This window comes from Musa acuminata, chromosome BXJ1-2 (assembly GCF_036884655.1).
Source record: "Musa acuminata AAA Group cultivar baxijiao chromosome BXJ1-2, Cavendish_Baxijiao_AAA, whole genome shotgun sequence".
In the NCBI taxonomy this organism is placed as follows: Eukaryota; Viridiplantae; Streptophyta; class Magnoliopsida; order Zingiberales; family Musaceae; genus Musa; species Musa acuminata.
Genome location: NC_088328.1, coordinates 28,733,288 through 28,754,704, shown reverse-complemented (window position 1 = coordinate 28,754,704; position 21,417 = coordinate 28,733,288). Strand labels below are relative to the sequence as shown.

Sequence of the window (21,417 nt, the reverse complement as noted above, 5' to 3'; positions counted from 1 at the left end):
GAGAAATCACACGATGTGAGTATTCTTCCTATGCAGATACATACAACATCGTTGATCGATAATTTGAATTATATTTACAAGGTAGTAAGTAAATTTAGCTGAATGGCATTGTCCATATTAATTTCTTGATCAAAGATGACAGCATTCGACTTAATTAGGTCGAGTTGATCCCTCCAATTCCACACCGTTTAAAGAGGATGGAGAATTGATGATGCTCGAGCAGACGCAAAGATCAAACGGTCCAGATTTTCCAATCTTAAGATTTGTGAACCGTAAAGCAACGTCAAATGGTATGAGTGGTAGTATTTTTGTTAATTCGAGAAATAAAAATTATATTTAGGTGGAATGAGTCACTGTAATTTGAATGTAATGTATATATATATATATATATATATATATATACTAAACTTGAATTTAGAAGGTCAAATACTGTATATAAATTATTCATCTAATTTAAACATTGACGATATAACGATGTGATGACAGGAGGAATTTAATGCGAATAGACCTCGAAAAGAATAACAGAGGAGCAAATATGGTTGATTGGTTTCCCAGTCAAACCGACATTGGAGGGTGAAGGGATGGTGGAGCCCAATCTCTTAATTGCAAAAGAGACGTAGTTGAGGGCTTCGACTGTGGAATTAAGAAGCCCACTCTCTAAATTGATAGCTGTATGTAGATTTGTAACGACATGATTGATGGCTTCAATCCAATCTTCTTGATGGATGACTATCGATTTAAGATGAAATAATTGATAGCTTCAATTCAGTGAATCCAAGTCAATTATGGAGTCATATCTGATAGCACACAGTTCTGTAAATTGATATTAATCATAATAAGATTTTGTAGTATAACTTTTTGTCATAATCCGATCTTGAAAATTTTGAATCAAATATTAAGAAAATAATTAGAAGATGTTTTGTTAAGATGAAACTATAAGCTATTTAACAATAAGCTCTTGGATTTTGCTCCACCAAAGCAACCATTCCTTTATCAAAGGCAAATAATGAGAGAAAAAGTTAAGCAGCATAAAGCGCTTGTAATGTAATTTGCCCAAAGGCAAACCTGATACCAATTTGATGCTATTTAAGTCTAATTATACTTCTAAAGCTACAGGTATTCATCAAAATTCAGCACAAAATTCCTGCATAGTGGTCTTCATTATCATTAAAAAGCAGCGAGTGTAGAGTTACAATAATAATAACGAATTTTGGTTTTTCAACAAATAACAAATACCAATATAAAACCATAATTAATTGGTGTACAAGATCTTAATATTACAATAGAGGTTCAGCTCTAGTATTCAATAGCAAAGGGAGAAGAAATGAATCTGAACAATCAAGCAGAAAAGAGTCGAGTTTCTGAGCTTTTAGTATAGCCAGCAGCTTCCTCGTGGCACAGCAGATGAAACTTTGGAGTCGTCCGGACAAAATCAGTGGGCGGCATCTCTGCTGTAGTACTGATCTAACGTCTTTGCAGGTATGCGGTGGAGAAGTTCGCGAGGGAAGATACGCAGGAGAGTCCATGCAAGATCAAGCGACTGGAAGATGTTACGAGTGTCATAGGCCCCTTGAGCGACAAATTTTCTTTCAAACTTGTCTAGGAACTCAAGGTAGAGCTGTGCATCATAAAGATCACAACATGGTTAGCATATTGATGTTGCGTTACCCCACCATAAAAAAACACAGGTGTGCGTGTGTGTGTATATATATATATATACATGTATGTATACATGTATATATATATGTATACATATATGTATACATGTATACATATATGTATACATGTATACATATATATATACATGTATATATACATGTATACATATATATATATACATGTATATATACATGTATACATATATATATACATATATATATATATATATATAGAGAGAGAGAGAGAGAGAGAGAGAGAGAGAGAGACCAAATCCTCAGACGATAGTGCCTCCTCTCCCACAACTGCTTTCATTGCTTGAACATCCTTTCCGATGGCATAATTGGCATAGAGCTAAAAAATGAAGACAGTCAAACAAGTAAAGATTTAAATGAAAAAATGGATTTCATTTTGGTAGAAAACACATATATCATTATAACAACCTGGTTAGAGACATCAGCATGATCACGGCGGGTCATGCCCTCACCAATAGCACTCTGCAAAGACAGTGATTAATTATAAGAAGAAATGTGGTATCTTTACATTACCTGACAACCTTCACAATTGCCAGAAAAATGAACAAAGAATATCAAATCCACAATAACCATCAGGGAAAGAAACTAACCTTCATCAATCGAGAAAGAGAAGGAAGGACATTGATTGGAGGATATATCTGCCAACATTGCAAAGAAAACAAGTCAAACTTGCAAGATAAGTAACATTAGTTCCATATTACCTAGTAACAAAAGAAGAAATAGTAGAGAATACCGTCACATATACACTTGTTGGAACAAAATAAGTCCTTTGTGATACCAATATGTGCGGATGTATATATTACCTGCCGATTATGGAGTTGCCTATCAATATAAATTTGGCCTTCAGTGATGTAACCAGTAAGATCAGGGGTGGGGTGGGTAATATCTGTAAAAAACAGAAACCTTCAACCAAAAGAAGAGTATAATTTCTTTTCCTAGAATTCTGCGAGTGGAGAAAATATGGCAGAAGCACTCGTAACTTTTCATAGCAGTATGGTATACAAAACAACATCAAAACATAAGAGCCAACAGAGATGTTCTTTTGTGACTACTGTTTTGGAACAGTCGCATGAAAGTTCCTGATCCATAGTCACTTTAATCTAAAAAAAAAACAGAGAATGATCAGCTAAGTACAAAAACATTATATCTAACAATACCATCATTTGGCATGGTTAATATGGGTATCTGTGTGATAGAGCCTTTTCTTCCCTCTATACGGCCAGCACGCTCATATATTGTTGCCAGATCAGTGTACATATATCCTGGATAACCACGTCTACCGGGCACTTCCTCTCGAGCTGCTGATACCTAAAAGCATACAGGTAATTATTTGAAAAAAAAAGAAGAAAATTGATTAGCTCATCGGTCTAGTAGTTAGAATATAGTACTTGGAATAGCATGAAGCAAAAGCCACTGAAAATCCATAAAATTTCTTATGCAATTTGTTGATTAGAAATTAAAAACTGCCTTATAGTTGAAGAAATTTCTATGCAATTTGTTGATTAGAAATTAAAAAGTGACTTATAGTCGGAGAAGATGAAATTAATAACTAAAGGCATTTAAATAGTTATAACCTCCCTATTGGTGAACGGAATTTCAAGACAAATGGTGCGATACATAAATTATATGCAGTTGAAAGTATGGGATACACCAGAAGATAAATGAAAACTTGCAATGCAGGAGCCTTTGTCTAGAACAGGCAGCTCAATGCACTTTTAAGGAGACAACCATATGATATACAAGAAGACTGCAAGGCCATAAACACATTTTCAGGAATTAAAAGTATAAACCATTGTTGAACAGAATTGTTCAGATGGCACAAGAAATTCATCATACTATTTACAGTTTATAAAGGTAGATAGTATATGTGCATCTTCATGTACACATTGTGTGTATTCTAGCCATATATACATATAGAATTATGTCTCATTTGACAAAGAATGTAGTAGATATTAATATGAAAGAGATGGTCATTACCTCACGAAGTGCATCTGCATACGAGCTCATGTCAGTTAGGATGACAAGGACATGTTTTCCACATTCATAAGCTAAATATTCTGCTGTTGTGAGTGCAATTCGTGGAGTAATAATGCGCTCAATTGTGGGGTCATTTGCCTGTCCAATCAAGTATGAGAAAAAAAGATATGAATGCTTGACTATATTATTACTTGTTAAACAATGAAGGAACGAAGAATAGAGGAGCAGCATGGTTTCCCATAATGGAAATAGATAAGAGCCTACCAAATTTAGAAAAAGAGTCACTCTCTCCATTGAACCATTTTCTTCAAAATCACGTTTAAAGAATTGTGCGGTTTCCATATTTACTCCCATAGCAGCAAATACGATAGCAAAGTTGTCCTCTTTATCCTGCTGATAAATGAGAAACAGATATAAAAATTGCAACAAATAATTTATAGTTGTGATGTGGAAAGAACTAGAGTTCAATAATCATTGCAACTGGTTATAACCTATAGTTGTAAATTATTTTAAGCAAGACAACTATTTAGAATGGTAGATCTAAATCGGTACATATTTTTACAAGTGCAAACAAATACAGGGGGTGAACCGACCAGCACAGCATGATACATACTGTGTCAAAAGGCATCTGCATGTGCTATGCCACAAATTAACATTAACATGAATCCATGCTCTAAAGGAACTTATTTCAAGGCACACAAAGCTAATTTACTTACCACAATTTGCCCTTTTTTATTAACTACATGAAATCAATGAGCTGGAAGTACCTCTAAAAGATTGTCAGATTTTTCAAGACGCTTCACAAGACCAGCCTGACGACAAATCTGAGCAGCTATTTCATTGTGAGGGAGACCGGCAGCAGAAAAAAGGGGGATCTTCTGTCCTCGAGCAATGGAATTCATAACATCAATGGTAGATATTCCAGTTTGGATCATTTCTTCAGGATAGGTTCGTTCACTGGGATTGATAGAACTTCCTGCAATGGGATTGCTAGAGATTAAGAGCAACTCCTTTTGCAGGAAAAAAGAAAAGACAGTATATTATACAGTTTATAATATTAGTCCACTTCCCTTTATCAACTCACCAGATATATCCAAATAAGCCTCAGGTAAAATTGGAGGGCCATTATCAATAGGCTTTCCAGAACCATTGAAAATTCTTCCAAGCATATCAAGAGATACAGGTGTTTTCAAAACCTGCATCAGGAAAAGATTAGAAGTTAGTAGGGTTCTGCAGCAAAAGTCTTAACAGAAAAGCACGCACCTAGTATCACAAAATTACAAAAGAAAATCCCTAGCAAGAAGAATGAAGATGCTGTCTATTCAGATCATTAGCTACAAAACATGATTGAAAGTTGAATAATGCTGTGCAAAAATGTGTAGGAAAATTTGCATACACACCCCCAGTATCACTTGTAGATAGCCAGTTATGTGCAGAACAGACTGACCTACTAACAAAAAGTGAGGTAACAAATTCAGGCAGGACAAACCTTCTAAGAACCACATTGTGAAAACAAGCATGCTTGAGGAGTGCAGCACAATGGAGCATTGTGTGCTGTGATAGAGAAAAATAAATTGCTCTCAAAAAATGATCTATTGTTTCTCTTTCAATTGGTTGGTTCACAGTGCAATGATTTTTTACGGACAGGACCTCTGTTTCAAATCAATGATGGCTCAGGCTCGGCAGCACAAACCAAAAGATTGCATTTGTGAAAAATAAAATAAAATAAAAACTCAAATTTGGATGCAAAACAGTGTGTTGAGGTAGTTAAACATTTGGATAATCCATCAAAGGATCAGCTACTTTTTGATCAAAGTGAATTTTACTGATTCAACAAACAGAATAAGTAATAAAACTAAAAGCAATGGAAATAGCACAGTATTGTTTGGTTTATGAAGATATAATGGTGGCAAATATCACCTATATGCATGTGTAGGGTTAGGATTCTACTTGAAGGTTCGCTCCATTTTAGTACACCAGCACACATATATATAACAGGTGGATCATTATGATATATTGTCTACATTGTGTTCATCATTTTTATAACAATCTCTTTGGAAAATATTATTAACTATATAGACAGAGATGATTAATAGCATTTCTGATACTAATATATAACAATGCTGAATGAAACACTAGTCTAGCTCAAATGGGTTGTCAATCTATATTAAAGGTTTGTGAACACCTTGTGACCTGAACACAATGTGAGAGACTTGTTGTATCATATTAAGGGACATAGAATTATCATGCTCTGATTACTTGATGGACAATAAGGAATCTTGCTCATGTGGTTGTGAAAAAACAGTTGTATGTAGTTTGAAATGTCCAACATCCACAGATCAAGACATGTTACTAAACAACAATAATTAACTGCATATGTCATTTGCAACATGTCATGCTGTATTAAGTTCAGAACTAAGTCTAATACATGTCGAAATTTAACAAAATCAAGGTAAAGTGAATTGAGGTATATATTATCAGAAAAACCAAAGAAAGAGAATCTTACCTCGCCAGTGAATTGGACAGTGGTGTATTTGTTGTCGATACCCGAAGTTCCTTCAAAAACCTAACCAGAATAAAACAATGCTAAGATACGCACAAAATTAGCTTTCAGAAGCAAAAAGCAGTACTTCATGACAAGGTTTAAAATAATGATCTATTAGTGGTTTCCAAAATCTATCTTCGGTGTGGCTTTTAGGATGATGTACAATGTTACTGTTTTTGTTCCTATAATTTTTGTCAAAATAATGCCATTCAATTTGGCTTGATACATGTTTTGCTCAGTTCCATAATGAATATTGTTATTGTCAGTCTTTCAGTTCAAGTTTATTCAGATATAATGTGTTTTAGCTCAAATATTCATACAGTAAATCTCTTAAAAGTTCAACTATAAAACTTTGACACAACATTTGCCTTGTCTTGCCCAGTTGCATCACTAGCTATTAAGCATGTAGGTCCATCCTTTTAACACAAGAGGACATGAACTGGACAATGAATACCTAGACTACCGAAAGAAGAAAAGACATATGTATAATGAACTGGAGAGATAGAAAAATGTCTTCACAACCCTCTGCACCTGTAGACCAAACAAACTGGCTTGCATATGTGAATCTAAGACAAGAACTTCATATTTGGTTTTCCAGGGTCAGTTCGTATCAACACAGCGGAGCTCTAAATAGGGAATAAAATTTTGACTACTTTAAGGTGTCACAGGCTATAAGCTATACGAAGATTCAAAGTGGCCTAAGTAGGATTCTAGTGAAAAAAGAAGTATTTAAAAACAGAAAAGTCATTTAATATATTAGCACCTGTACAACAGCTTTTTCACCATCGACTTCCAGGACCTGACCGCGTCGTATGGTGCCATCTCCTAATCGTATATTAACAATCTCCTGGTACTTGGGGCCCTGAAAGGAATTGGTGACATTGAGCAACAAATGCCCAAGAAACTCAGACAACTCCAAAATTCATTAGAACACATTCATTAAAATAAGAAGACATTGGGGAGAAAGTTAGACAGGAGATAAGGTAAAATGATACCTTCACTTTCTCCAAGATGACTAGAGGTCCTGCAACTCCAGAAACAGTCCTGTACTCTGTCACAAAAATGTAAAATTATAGCTACTTTTGTCATATAACTGAACCACAGAAAGGCCACAGAAGCCCAAAATGCATCATGGGCTATAAAAAAATGCCACAATGGAACTGGAGAAATGTTTCAAAATAATTGCCCTTTCAATACCCTGTGTCTTTGAGAATGGAAGAAAATGAGATAGTCCATTTGAGGTAATATTAACTCATCCAACATGTATAGGATTGGATTATCATATCTACTATATCAGCCAACATGGTGATCCCTTTATGTGATTTCAATTGGAATAGTGTACCACTTAATGCAAGCACTGAATCAAAATTACACTGTCTCATGAAAAAATACCAGGATTTGCTCTTATTTCCTTTCCCAAAATTAACTTGCAAAATGAATCATCTTCAAAAAAGCTGTATGGGTTGCTGCTTCTGCATATGACCAGATATTATAGACAAAGGAGATGCACATGAAACATGGCTTTTTATTTTAGCATTCATAAAGAACAACAGTTCACTCATTGCACCTGACAAAGAATGTAAGGTACTGCTTCATCATACTCAAACTTTTCATTCTAAATCAATGTTCTATGTCATTGAATCCTCACCTCTTATATTTTTCAAGGGTTCATGGACAAGAACGAAGGGCTTCAAATCATGCTGACTTTTAAATAATAATAATAATAATAAAACTTGCTTCCAGTTCCTTGATAATGGAGAAATGGTTACAAAAATTAAAACATGAAATCCAGATATGGTTCCCTTCGAAAGCATCATTCATTGTAATATGAGCAGTCACGTTATACTATCATTTTACCTAAAATTTAAAGGATGTGGATCACTAAATTTCATAATAGCAACTATAGAACTTTAATATACGGAAAAGGGATAATGGGTAATATCTCCAAGAAAATTACTTGTTCTGACAGTCACTCTAGCATTGTAAGCAATAGACACCATCTTGGTTTCTAAAGAAAGCATACACATAATAGATATTATAACTGTATATTAAGTTGGATATTTTACTTGGTTCACCCTTTATTGTTATTCTCATAATGCAGCTAAGCCCTTATTCAAATATATCTGCAACTTTTTTTCAAAAGGTCTAATCTCCTGGCAAAACGATCGTGAGTTTCACCACTGAATTTCTAAGTGCATCCTACCAATCTAAAACAATGCATAGCTTATTCTTCCAAGACTTAGATATGTTGACGTTCTTAAAATAAAAAATGTATTGGACTTGGATAAATTTCTAACAGTATACAAGTCAAACATTCCTAGCTTATTCCATATACTGCATAGCCTTGTATTCAAGGAGAACTAAAAATACATCAAGTTTCTTGATATGGATTGTTAACAGTGAACCACAAAAACATAGATCAAACAATTCTTTTATGAAAATATCAGCTGGAACAAGAACAGCCAGACGATGAGATCTTATATACCCATGCCAATTTCCAGGGATCCCTCCTCCATGTCTACGAGCTTCTTTGCCTCGCCCATGCTAACAACCTGAAGAAAGCAAGAAGCAACAGTTTGCAATCCAACCATAAACTAGAATAAACAATTTTCCAATCACCTAAGTCAAGAAAACGAGAGAAATCAAACCACCCGTTGGCTCAGGCTGTTAAGTCATGATGCCAATAAAGACAAAGTTGTCAACTTTTCACACAGATCAAACAAGACTTTCCGCATTACTATTGGCAAAACCCCAACATGAAGGATTTTTCAAAACCCTTATAGGTAGAGCAGCAAACGGAAAAACCAAAGGGATGATCTGATTCGAAGTCAAATTATAAAGGTGCCAACCAAAAAATGCTACAGCCTAATAATCGAGATATAATCGATGGTATACCCATTGCAGTTAAAACCTACAGCACCAGGATTTCTAAGTTGGCTATCAAACTCAAATTTCTCCCCTTTTGCCTCGAACAAGATCTCAGGCTCTATCAATAAAACGACAAAATTTGGATCGAATATAGTACCTTAAGAACCCATCGAAGATCCTACATAAAGAATGCGTCAATGGCGCAATTGATCGAGAGGAGCAGACGAAAACCATAAATAATACGATCTACCAGAGCAGCAGATGCCAAATTATCGGAGTCATATCACGATCGAAAATCCAAAAAATCACAAGCCACAGCAGAAACCGATACCGATTACATCGAGAAAACAGATCGGAAGAGAAGCAGACCTCAGATTGGATCGACAGGGGGAAGGAGAAAGCGATGGAAGGGGGAGGAAGAAATAATTATAAATGAGATAAGAAAACGGGCGTTTATAATGGCTTCTACGCCGCTCTGGCGAGCAACGATCGGGGCGAGAACAGGGGCCCGCCCAAACGGCACATGGTGACCGTCGGATCGGTGATGCACTGTCGATTGGATGATCGATACCGTCTGATTGGCCAACGTGGTCCACGTGAATCCTCTTACGGGGACGGAGGGACGGACAGCTGATCGATCCAACTCATTGCCCGAGGAAAACAATATTCTAACGGAATGTGGTATTAACACATAACTAATTTATCACTTATTATATTTAAAAAGGAACAGCAATATATCCCGTGAAAGGCTGCTTGTTGAATAGTATTATCGGAGAGCTCGAGTCGAATTCGCGTTCGAATGCAATCTCGAACGATCACTCTTTGGCGTTGCCACGTGTACTACGGCGCGCTCGCGATCTGCTGAGCCTCGAGACGTCGGCTCGCTTAGCGTGTTCTTCAATGGCAAATCTTCTCCTCGAATGCGTTCGATTGCTCTGCCCTTCTCCCGCCCGCCCCCGCATTCACTGATATGGCTACATCGCCTGCCGAAATCGCCCGCCTGTTTGCGGAGCTCGCCTCCCGTATCCAGAGCCCCCAAGATGACACTGATGGTGGCGATGGCGTTGGCCCTGGGGGGGAATTGGCCTCGGCCATCTCTTCCCTCGCCGCCTCACTCAGTTTCGGCGACGCACCTAGGGTTGGGGTTTTGAACGCGGCGCTCTCACTCATGTGCTTCAGAGCCTCGGAGGTCTTCCCATTCTTCTCTCTCTCTCTCTCTCTCTCTCTCTCTCTCTCTCTCTCTCTCTCTCTCTCTCTCTCTCTCTCTCTCTCTCTCTCTCTCTCCTGAGATGTTATGTGTTGCTTTCTTTGAATAGTTGTTGTGCTGCTTCCAGGTGCACAGAGCTAGGATTGAGTGCCTCGTTGGGACCATCGTCGCGATGCTCTCCTCCTCCGTTTCTTGCAGGGTCTTGCGTCTTCCAGATAAAAGGGATGAAGGATTCCTGAGGATCGGGACCTCGTTCTCTTCTGAAGATTGCGTACAGTTGATACGAGTCTGTGTGGATGTTTTGGCTAGTTTGAAGGGCCATTGTGGTTAAGTGCTCGGCATATCTTTTCTTCCCCTGTTATAATTCCATAAATTGTTAGATTCTTATGTAGTTTCTTGGATTTCTCTTGATAGTCTGTGGTAGATCCTTAGCATCTTTCTAGATATGATTACGGCTCTTGTGCATGATGTCAGGCTTTCTGTTTGGTCTATGTAATTCACTGTCTTGCAATGGGCATTCTGTGGCAGGAGCAGAGAGATAAATTAATACTAGAGTAGTTTCAAAGTCATATTGCAAAAACTTATTGTATGTAGCTGACGACCACTTGGAAAATGTGACAAATACTAACCAAAGGGTAGAATCAAAGCACAAACTTTTTACTTACTAAGCTGTCAAATATTCTCTTGAGGAGTGAAGACTTGTTCTTGCTCTCATTAGTTGTAGTATATGTTAAATCCTTGAAACAATCAATAGATCTCATGTGAAGAAAATTAAGATATCTTGATGTCCTTCTGTTGTGGTAGCTTTTTAGTGTCCTGCATTGTGATGACTACGATTGTCTTCTCTCTGAGAACATTAAGATATGAATATGACAAGCATAATGTTTTGATTCTAAATTGATATGTTGTTTTCAATGCGTTGTTTGTTTAAAATGTTATGGTTTTGTTCTTTTTCTTTCTTGTGTTACACATTAGTCTCCTTCAGGTGCAGGAGATTCGCATGCTCTTCTGCATGCTGTGGTGAAAGCAGTGATATCATCATCTACATATCAAGGTTTACTTCCTTCATTGCCGATAGGCTACTTGAGAAATGAAGACACAGATTGTGGTGTCCAAACTGAAATATCAAAGCTAGCATACTCTTTATCTGATCAGACATCTTGCACTGGACATGAATTTCCATTGAGGTACGCTTGAGGAACACATTTCTAGGTGACATGTATTTGGTTACCCCTAAATGTGTAATTGTCAAATTAATTAAGCTTTAAAATAACTTGCATTATTGACTTCAAACGGAAACCCTGTATTTTTTCTAGGTGTCCTGATTAGTCCTATGTATTCAATTGTTGGACAATCATCTCTTCATGCTTTTGTAGAGATTTTTCTTTAGGTGGACTTTTAAATGTTTTTCTTTATGAATGTTGCATTTACCTTAGACTAGTTGATAATTCTTACTACTGTCTGGAATTCTTTACTACTGACAGCTTAAAGAGTAGGACTCTTCTCATTATTGTATTATTTCTTTGTACTTTTTGTGGTAGGTTACAATTTTGGTATCTTGATCCGTTGATTTTAAAGCATGACATATCGGAAATATTAAAGGAAGTAATTCAAAGACCTTTCCTTTGTTTGAGGAAAGAATTGCATGATCGAATGAGTTGGCGCAACATAATAACTTGTTTGGTAACCTCTCCAACTTTCTTCATAGAAACAAAGGCCACATTGCATAGATGGTTTCTATTCACGTAAGTTCCATCTTCAGGAAACCATCTCACATATATGACATGCATATTTATATGCTTTCCATGGATGATCAGTTTTTTCTTTGTTCTGCTTAAGGTTTTTACTTCATGAAATTGGTTAAACCCTGAAATTTTGGTTCCTTTTTTATTTGTTTTCTTGTATTATGCTTTATCAAATGGTCATATATGTGCCTAATACCCAAGTGCACTGGCCAAATTCACTTACTTGCTGATGCATCTTTTGTATATTAGTTCCTTAAATATTTCCATATGCACTTACCATTTTTGCTGACTGATTCTGTTCCACTATCTTTCCATTAGTTCTAGTGACAGACTTCCTGTTTTAGGTGGTTGCTGCATCCAATATTTTAAGATTTTGATTATTGACCGTAAGATTTTCAAAGCCCATCTACAAAGCTTAAGGGGTTATTTGAAAGGGGCATAGCAACATGGACTGATAGAGCTAGGTGGAATGTTGTGAAATGAATAGTGTTATGCTTTATTTTGGAGCTCTATATTTAACTCCGTGTACATATGTTGCTCTCGCAGTTGTACTAGTATGAGAAATTTCTGATATTTGCTATATTCTTGGAACTGCTAAAATATAGGACATAGAAGTACGACCAAGTGATGTACTCTTTACATGTACTTAATTATGTCTATTGGTATAGTACAATATTCAAGCCATTTTATGCTCTTTTTGAAGTGCTCTTCTATGTATGTTGATGTAGCAAAGCATATCAAATGTTAGTCATTGTTCTCTGGTTAAGGATGTCAGGGAAACGCATCAGTCAGAAACTTTGATTTAGATTTTATACTTCAAAATTTCAAATGTGCTGGGTTTCGTCCATCATGTATCACCACATAGTTGGAGGTGCTTTTGAAAGGCCAGACATTTGCATAGATTGGTTGTTTTGCTATATGTATGTAACATACTATTAAGTATGCTCAAGCCAGACTTAACTGTCAAGGACATTTTCTTTCCCTTTTTTAGATGTCTTGAGTAGTTCTAGAGTTGCCTTGAATGTGAGTTTTAATTTACTATTGAAATGTTTTTGAGACCAATATGAGAATTTATTCTGGTACTGGAGTATCAGGAACATTAATTCATCTCTATGGGAAATGAATGAAAATGTGAACTTTGAACAATATTCAAAAGCTTGTTTGGGCAGTTTTTTAATTTATCTGTCACATTTGTTATCTCATATTTCTCTTTCATGACCAAGGTTAGTTGTTCTTACTTTTGATTGGATGTTATATAACATAATGGAACTTGCACATCATCTTTTATCTTGCTTGTGTTCTTACTAGTGGATTATCTGGACAGGGGTTTGACATCTATTTTGGATCTTAAGATTGGCATAGTTTTATCAGTGTTAGATATACTTTCGAGGCCTATGTGGTGGGGTGTGCCAGTTGAATTGGGATTGAGATTTCCATCTTCTTATGCCTATTTCTCCATCAGACATCATGATCTTCTGACCATACTAACTGGACAACTATCATGCAAAAACCTACTGCATCTAGTTCAGTACATAAAAACAGAAGTCGCTATCTTATCAAATATATGCCAAAGTGCTTCTCATCCTTCAGTTACAAATTACAATCATGAGGGCTTAGCTAATATGATAGGTAGTAATTCTGCCTGGTAAGCACATCTGAATTCTACTTTAGATTGAGTGGTAGCTTTTCTCAGTTCTTATGTGAACTGATCATCCATGCCAATTTGATTTGCTGCACTGTAGGTCGGTTTTGATAGACTTTCCAGCTTGGTTCTATTTTGCAAATGCACTAATCTTCTACAGAAATAGCTCTCAAGATTACTTGTCCGAAGCTCTATGTGGTAGATTGAGAACTGAGCCAGTGAATGATTTGGAACTGCATCAAGCTGCTCTTTACTATATTTCCTGGGTTTTATGTCCGATTGGTGAAGCTCATCGTGATATGCTGGCTGAAAATATAGATGAATTATCAAGGTCTTTTATGACGCAACATAAAGCAAAATCTATCTATGAAGAAAGATCATTCTCAGATATGCATCCTAAAAATGTGCTTAGCCGCAGTAAGAAACTTAAGATTCCAAAGGCCAATAGCTTTGAGAAGCATCGAATGACTCCCCAAGAAGTGAGCAGCCTGAATATAGGAGTATGGCTCGAAAATTTTAATGCTATTCATATTGAAGCGTGCAATGAAAACACTGCCAGCAATGTTCAGTCTGCAGTAACATCAGAACAAGATGCCAACATGATGCCTAATTTATTATTGGCAAGAGTTCCTCTAGGCATACTTCTTGTGTCCCCTAGTTATCTAGATGAATTGGGATGTGAGATACTGCTACATTATGCTGCCACCGGTGAAACTATGCTAGTAAAGGAGATACGGAAATTAAAAGATCACTATGGTTATAGTGATTTAGGAGTCTTGTTCCATAGTGATCCAAGCAAATGGGCACTGAAAGGTGCCTGTCTGGTATTTAATTTGTTAGACGTAATAGAGGACATGTCAATAATGTTGTTTGACAGTGAAGATAATCGGATTGGTTTTGTTAACCAGATGAAAGGCAAGGCTGGTCGGTTTTTAATCCGGTGCCTCAGAATGTTGCTTAACCACCAGGAGATCCAGATCGATGGAGTTGCAGTAGGAGACATGATGTTGGATGCTCATCATAGACTGCTGAAGTGGAATAAACTAGGACTAGGAATGTTTGAGGGATACAAGGAATTTGATGATTTTGTTGGTGAGCTCTCCAAAAGATGTCAACTTTCTGAATGATGCTATGAAGAACTGATGAGGCTATCATGGCATACTGGTGAGGCGATGATCAGAAATGTGTGGGTTCCAATGGATAGAAGTCTTTTAAGAATTGGAAGCAATTCAATCAATCAAATCAGACAGTGTTTATATAAACTTTTTTCTAGCAAAAGTTGAAATCTCCTGATAGTTGAAGCCATACTTATTGGCTTTTGTTGGAGCAGCAAATACATGCATGTGCTCCAGTTACATGTAAATAGGCTTCTCCATGACTGTCAACCAGAATGTACTTCAACTAGTGATCAGATGAAGAAGATCTAACTTGTACATACTATTTAGTGTTTTATCTAAGAACTTATATTTGCAAATCCAGGTTGATCATATTTTATGCCCTGCTGTGTTGCTTCTATTCTTGTTGAATCTTATTTCACGGTGCCTTCTGAACTTTGACTGATCACATTTGAAGGTAGATTTTACTTGATACATTGCTTCAAGGACTGTCCATTCTTTTGCACTAACTTCGGCATTTCATATCCCATATGCATTGGTAGTCGTACGAGACGAAACTACAGGTCTCATTCCCAAAGATTCAGAAATGTGGAGAATGATGAAGATGAATGTTGATCTTTGCGTCCCACAAGTTATAGCTTCATTTGGTAAATCCTAAGCTTGACCAACTTATGTTTCCCCATGGCAATGTCTTTATATTTCTTGTCATGAATTTAGTCTCTTATTTGTGAGTAAAACTTGTTATGTTAATCCTATGATGTATGTATAATCCTTTAGCAAGTGAGTCACCCCTTTGCTACTTATGAAAATAAAATATCTAGATCTATTTACTCTAATGTCATCAATTTTATTAATAGAAATATGAAAATAAAAAGTAAAAAGATAATTTTAATGTTTTAGTTTGTGATGATGGAAACTTCGGTGGTGATGGATAATGGCATCGCTAGGAGACACGGGTGACTTTTATGGATGAGAAAAATGATGATGATATGTAAGAATCGTTTTATGTCTACGTCGACATCGACACAATTGTCAAGCGATTCCTTCACTATTTTGCATCAACGTCGACATAATTATCAAACAATGAAAAAGTCGCTAGATATTTGCATTAACGTTGATGTAGTTGTCAAGTGACATTGTTCTACATCTGCATCGGTGACGATGCAAATGTCAAGCGACAAAAGGACCGTTCGATAATTACATCGACACGGATGCAAAGCGATTCTCATCTCTCATCGTCGTGCTCCTTATCCACAACAACCATCCGCGGCCTCCAATTGTATCAGTATTCGTCACCATCGAACGTTAAAAGTATATTTTATTTTTTTTATTTTTATTGATAAAATCGATGATGTTATGATAAATAGATCTAGATATTTCACTCTTATAATTATAAAAATATTAATATAATTTTTAAAATATATAGATCAGGGTAAATAGAGATTAACTAGGCTCGGACATCTCAGCCGGCTCAACTGTAAACCAACCCGGTGACGAGTTGGACCGGCACGAGGGGTTCGATGTATGTCGGCATCCAACTCAACGCAACTCGGTTTACCCAGGGTACATCACTTGTGATGCATTCCCACTTCCCGTAACTTCTCCGACCTCTCTCTCTCTGCCCGCTGTCTCCGAAGCAATCGAGGTGGCGGCGGCGGCAACGAGGGTCCTATTACTCCACCGCACGTGAGTTCTGGTATCCTCCCTCTGTGGCCGGCCGAGGTGCGCCGCCGACCCTCTTTCTTGTCTCTCTTTTTCATCTGCTTTTTATCTCCTCTGTGATCCGTGTACGATAAGAGGAAAAAGGTGTATGGATCCCTGATGCAAGATGTGGGCACTAGATCGGCTTCTTGTCCCGGTCTTGGTGAAAGATCTTGGGCACAAGATGAAAGGGTTGTTTACTGGCAAATCGAATGCTGGAGTTCAAGATCCACCAGTTCCGTCTCAGGAACTTGTGGAAAGAGGGAAGAATCTTGTTCCGATCAGACGTGCATTCTTTGGGTGCTGAATGTTCAAGAAGTTACCACTTGTGTAAAATATGGCAATTTCTTTACTTCCAGATATTATACGAAAGTAATAGTTTACATGCTTGAAACTAATGTCTCGTCTCCCCTTTTGTTTTGTTTCCCCTTATTTGCCTTCCATATCGACCCTCTGATGTTGTCGTGACCTTGGTGAAGGTTTGTTCTTTTATTTTGGGGTTTCAGATATCAGCATGAGTCTTTTAGACATCTTAGAGGATAAGTTTGCTGGAGTGTTCCTTAGATGACTATTTGGATTAGATCTCTGGCTTTCCGTGCTCTTCTGGGTTTGTTCCCTACATGGATAAGAATATTGTTGTTTCAAATCCCTTAGAATGTTTTCTTACGTTCCTTATATTGTCTTTTGAGGATGAAATCTTTGACTACTGTGCTTGAGTCATAACCCCCCATCTTTAGGTTGACATTCTTGACCCGAATTGACAATGTCAACTCAACTCAGATGAATTTAAGATTACCCATCGGGTGTGCATGTTGGATCCAGTCCAGGAGACAGCTTCCGGATTTGCTAGTGGGTTGGTTTTTGTTGATTTGTTACTTGTGGGGCTTTGACCCTCGGGCCATTGAAGTGTCCTCTGCTGCTTTCTCTGGCTTACGTCATGATCGTTTCCAGGTGTCTGTCTTTCTGGACCATTGAAGTGAAGCTGGCTGCCTTCAAGAGTTTGCTGAATAGTCATGTGTACTATGAGTTGCCAATATCATGGGCTGGCTTTGGAGAGGAGGATATTGCTACTAAATTAACAACAGTCTCAGTGTGCATAACTTCATCCATCTGGACTGCCAACTAATTAGGCCAAACATAATCTGGAAAAGAAATTTGTATAACTAGCAGGCAAGCATAATGATCAGCAAACAACTTCTGCTGACTTATCTCTATCTACTCATTTACGTTTGTCTCTCATCCAGAGTTATCTTGTATAACAACCAAGCAACATCACAGTCCACTCGTATAACCAACCAAACAACCATAATTGAACAATGTAAGATGATAGAAGATATTCATTATAAAAAGTTACTGCTCCTTGGGTTGACATGATAAATTTATGCAAGTTACACCTATTGTTATGTTACCTACTCTAGCAGATCATCCAACTCCATGTATCTCTGATTCAACATGTGCCCACAACACAAGCTAATGCACACCAGCGACTTCAAGTGCAGCAACTTTGAGCCCATCACAAGTCACAACAAGCACGGTGGAGAATCGTATGCCTATCCACCGCCTCTTAAAGTCCACAATAAAGACCTCATTCCATCAACAGTGAGGAATGCTAAAGTTCTCAACATTCTCCGTCTACAAAGAGTTACGATAGCCACTCTGCAACCCTTCAAACTGTAACATCGTGAACGCAAAGAATTTAGGGTCTATATCGATGTCAGTTGATGCAACAGTAGCAAGTTTTACGTCTGAACTCATGCAATACTTGTCTTTGCAGATTCTAGAATGACTATCTCTATCTTCAGCACTTAATTCAGAATCTATTTGTTACTTCGAGTCACTGCTAAGGTTGCGTCGAAAACCATATTCCCACATTTGAAACCGAATCGCTTTTCTACACAGACGAGGAAAAGTCCGTCTAACTGAACACATGACTTGGTGAACATAAAAAAGGAGCAATCAACAATTTCTTTTTTCAAGCTTTTAGGTTATCCTTGTTATATTTGACAAAGAAATCTTGCACAAATCTTCCACGATTTACTTCACCACCAAGAACACGATCCGGCCAATGTCACCAAAACCCTCTCCGCCCGATTATAGCAACACAGCAATGAGGATTCATCATCTTCAAGTAAAACCAAGAATCAAGAATCAGGACTCCGTCGCCAAGTTCCACTTCCTACATCATCCTTTAACATAGAATGCAAACGTTCTTCGTTGAACTCACTTGCGACATAAATCAGCAACACAGAAGCAAAACACTACTTCCTGACCTCACCACGAATCACTCGATCAGGCCAATGTGACCAAGATCCGCTTCCCCTATCAGATCGTAAAAACAGATCACGAGAAGAACTCCGCACCGCGCAATCGTTTCATGGGGATCACAACTTTACGAGATAAATTGTTTGCAAATTTCTACAAATCCTCCACCACTTTATATCATCACAAAGGAAAGAAACTTCTCCACGCCAGCGTCATCAAGAAGAGCCTCTCCGCCCTCTCTATACTTCGTCCCGATCATCAAGAAACACAGCATGAATATTCATTTCCTGGAATCATCTTCAATGAGAACCAAGATCCAAGAATCGAAATCCCATTTCAAGGCTACATCGCGAGAAACTCAATCAGGCCAAGGCCGCTCAAGATCCGCTTCCTCCATCATCCTTTATCACGGCACCCGGCATTCTTTGTTGAAATCATCTCCCACTCAAACCAAGAACCCAGAAACGAAAGCCTACTTCACCACAAGAAAGTTAACGTGACCAAGATCGGCTTCCCCATCACCGCAATCACAACCGAATCTCTGAAATCACAAATTTAAGAGCCAAGAGTCGTTCGAAAAGCCCTAAATCGTACAAGAACAACAGAATGAAGACCAGAATCGCAAACAACAAGACAACCTTACGATCGCAACCCTAAGACGGATCAAAGAGAGGAGGCTGGTGAGGAGAAGAGAGCAAACCGGCAAGAGAGGGGACGCCAAGAGAGGTTATGGTCGGTGAACCGGTTGATAGAGCGGCACGATCGGTGCCTTCCACCTTCTTCCTCCGCCCTTTCGCCACCATTCTTCTCAGCTTGTGTCTTCCCGGCCCCTTTGCGGAACGACATGTCCGAACACCGCCTCGCCTCGCGCGAGGGAAGCAGCGGATTTATAGCGGATGAGACAGTGGCTTCCGTTAGGAAACTTGACTTCGTAACGCCCGAGACGTTGCATTCTGGCCGCCTCATGTAACGGAATAACGCTACGTTATAGCCTCGAAGAGTGACTTGATTCTTTAATCAATTATATCTTAATCTAAATTCGTTATCAGTCAAAATTGGTCAAATCTAATTATCATCAAAAACATATATATATGTATATATATACCATTATAACTAATCTTCAGCCCTACAAGACATATATAGTTATATCCTTTTTATTTAGTAATTATCTTATTTATTTACGTAAAATTAAGTACAGTAGACGAGAATAACTTTTTTATTTGCCTCTAAATAAAATTTAAATTTAAGAAACGAGGAGTCGGCAATGGGTGAAAAACACAAGGGACATTGCGACAAACGAGAAGTCAAACACTATCTTTGACTATGTGAGTTGTCAACCTCTACATTGTGATACATGCATGCCAACCACACTCTATATGGACTGGATGTATAGTTTGACTGGTAGCAGACTGTTCCGGGTCTCGTTCAACCACAATTCCCTAGGAGAGATTGTTACGTGTCAACTACAACACTCGATGTTTGCGAGTCCGAGCTCAATATGATTTCTTCAGCCTTTCTGCCCTATTCTCTCTCAGGAAGAACAGTCTCATGTCAAAGACTGCACAGGTTTTAGGATATGGGTATATAACTTCATCCACCTCTAGTCTTCTTATCTCAACCTGAAGCTGTTTCAGATGGTGTTCTCTAAGAGTAAAGAATATACACAGAGAGAGAGAGAGAGAGAGAGAGAGAGAGAGAGAGAGAGAGAGAGAGAGAGAGAGAGAGTTCACGAGAAAGAAGAGAGTGAGGTGGCCTGCGATACTGCTTCAGCAGATCTCGTGATGGCTTCTGCTGCTGCTGCTGATGATGATGATGATGTCGTCCTAGACAACAAAACCTTACAGCCAGAGTCACACGCACACATAGATCGACGAGACAAAGGCTAAAAAGGATAGAAGACAGGTCCTCAAGAGTGAGAGATTCCTGTTTTCCTTTCCCTGCTCTCTCTCTCTCTCTCTCTCTCTCTCTCTCTCTCTCTCTCTCTCTCTCTTCATGTGCATGTCTCTGTATCCGTGGCAAGTACATCTCAGAAATGTTTCGCCACGAGGTGCTCATCCGACAAAGGCTAAAATGTTCAGAAGACAAGTCCTCAAGATTGTAAGAGATTCCTGCATTCTTTTCCCTACTCTCTTCTCTCTCTCTCTCTCTCTCTATCGCTCTCTCTATCTATCTACATGTCGCATGCCCGTGTGTTGTGGCAAGTGCGTCTCTGATAAGCTTGACAACGAGGCGCTGTTGTTCCATCAACGAGCCGTTGACATAAACGAAGACAAAAGACACTCTGAAGGAGATAGCTGCTGCTCTTCGCCTTGGCAGTAACACACTCTTGCGTGCAGAAGAACATCACAAAATTTGCACACTTCACGCTACTATAATGCAGCAGGATAACCTCATGTCATTTTCTTCTCCGAGCGAGTCCTTACACTTACTGCATAGATTCCTGCGAGGTTAATAAGATTGGGTGTCTGGTGACAAAGATTATGAGCAGATCAATTACCGATAATCGAATCAATAATAAACTCTAACGATACCTCCTCTCGCATGCAAGTCGGAAGAACACTACGATAAATGTTTTTTGATCGATTATTTGTAGCATCAGGAAGTAAAACACGAAATCACTACTCGAATGCTGGAGAACCTCATATGATCAGAAAGCCATTTAGA

General features: G+C 38.1%; 2 protein-coding genes and 1 long non-coding RNA gene across 6 annotated transcripts; 1 reads left to right on the top strand and 2 right to left on the bottom strand.

The window, feature by feature from the left end:
- Positions 1 to 1,129: 1,129 nt before the first annotated feature.
- Positions 1,130 to 9,539, bottom strand: LOC135607895 (V-type proton ATPase subunit B 2-like). 3 transcript variants are annotated; one of them, XM_065100093.1, is made up of 15 exons: positions 9,451 to 9,539; positions 8,699 to 8,765; positions 7,209 to 7,264; positions 6,977 to 7,075; positions 6,175 to 6,234; positions 4,753 to 4,864; positions 4,436 to 4,644; positions 3,933 to 4,061; positions 3,669 to 3,806; positions 2,849 to 2,999; positions 2,495 to 2,577; positions 2,282 to 2,329; positions 2,100 to 2,153; positions 1,927 to 2,010; positions 1,130 to 1,618 (listed from the first exon to the last, which is right to left on the bottom strand). In XM_065100093.1, the coding sequence occupies exons 2-15, from the start codon at positions 8,754 to 8,756 to the stop codon at positions 1,433 to 1,435; spliced, it is 1,467 nt and encodes a 488-aa protein (XP_064956165.1). In that variant the 5' UTR covers positions 8,757 to 8,765; positions 9,451 to 9,539; the 3' UTR covers positions 1,130 to 1,432. The 3 variants fall into 3 exon arrangements, with proteins under 3 accessions (XP_064956165.1, XP_064956172.1, XP_064956178.1); XM_065100100.1 differs by having other exon boundaries at positions 3,933 to 4,058; XM_065100106.1 differs by having other exon boundaries at positions 9,239 to 9,486.
- Positions 9,540 to 9,857: 318 nt separating this feature from the next.
- On the top strand, positions 9,858 to 15,149 carry LOC135607877 (uncharacterized). 2 transcript variants are annotated; one of them, XM_065100056.1, is made up of 6 exons: positions 9,858 to 10,270; positions 10,416 to 10,614; positions 11,274 to 11,475; positions 11,830 to 12,033; positions 13,358 to 13,678; positions 13,776 to 15,149. In XM_065100056.1, the coding sequence occupies exons 1-6, from the start codon at positions 10,052 to 10,054 to the stop codon at positions 14,800 to 14,802; spliced, it is 2,172 nt and encodes a 723-aa protein (XP_064956128.1). In that variant the 5' UTR covers positions 9,858 to 10,051; the 3' UTR covers positions 14,803 to 15,149. The 2 variants fall into 2 exon arrangements, with proteins under 2 accessions (XP_064956128.1, XP_064956135.1); XM_065100063.1 differs by lacking the exon at positions 11,830 to 12,033.
- A 2,661-nt stretch (positions 15,150 to 17,810) lies between these two features.
- LOC135607886 (uncharacterized) lies at positions 17,811 to 19,601 on the bottom strand. Its single transcript, XR_010485293.1, has 2 exons — positions 19,454 to 19,601; positions 17,811 to 19,336 (listed from the first exon to the last, which is right to left on the bottom strand). It is a non-coding gene; the product is annotated as an uncharacterized LOC135607886 (long non-coding RNA).
- Positions 19,602 to 21,417: the final 1,816 nt, after the last annotated feature.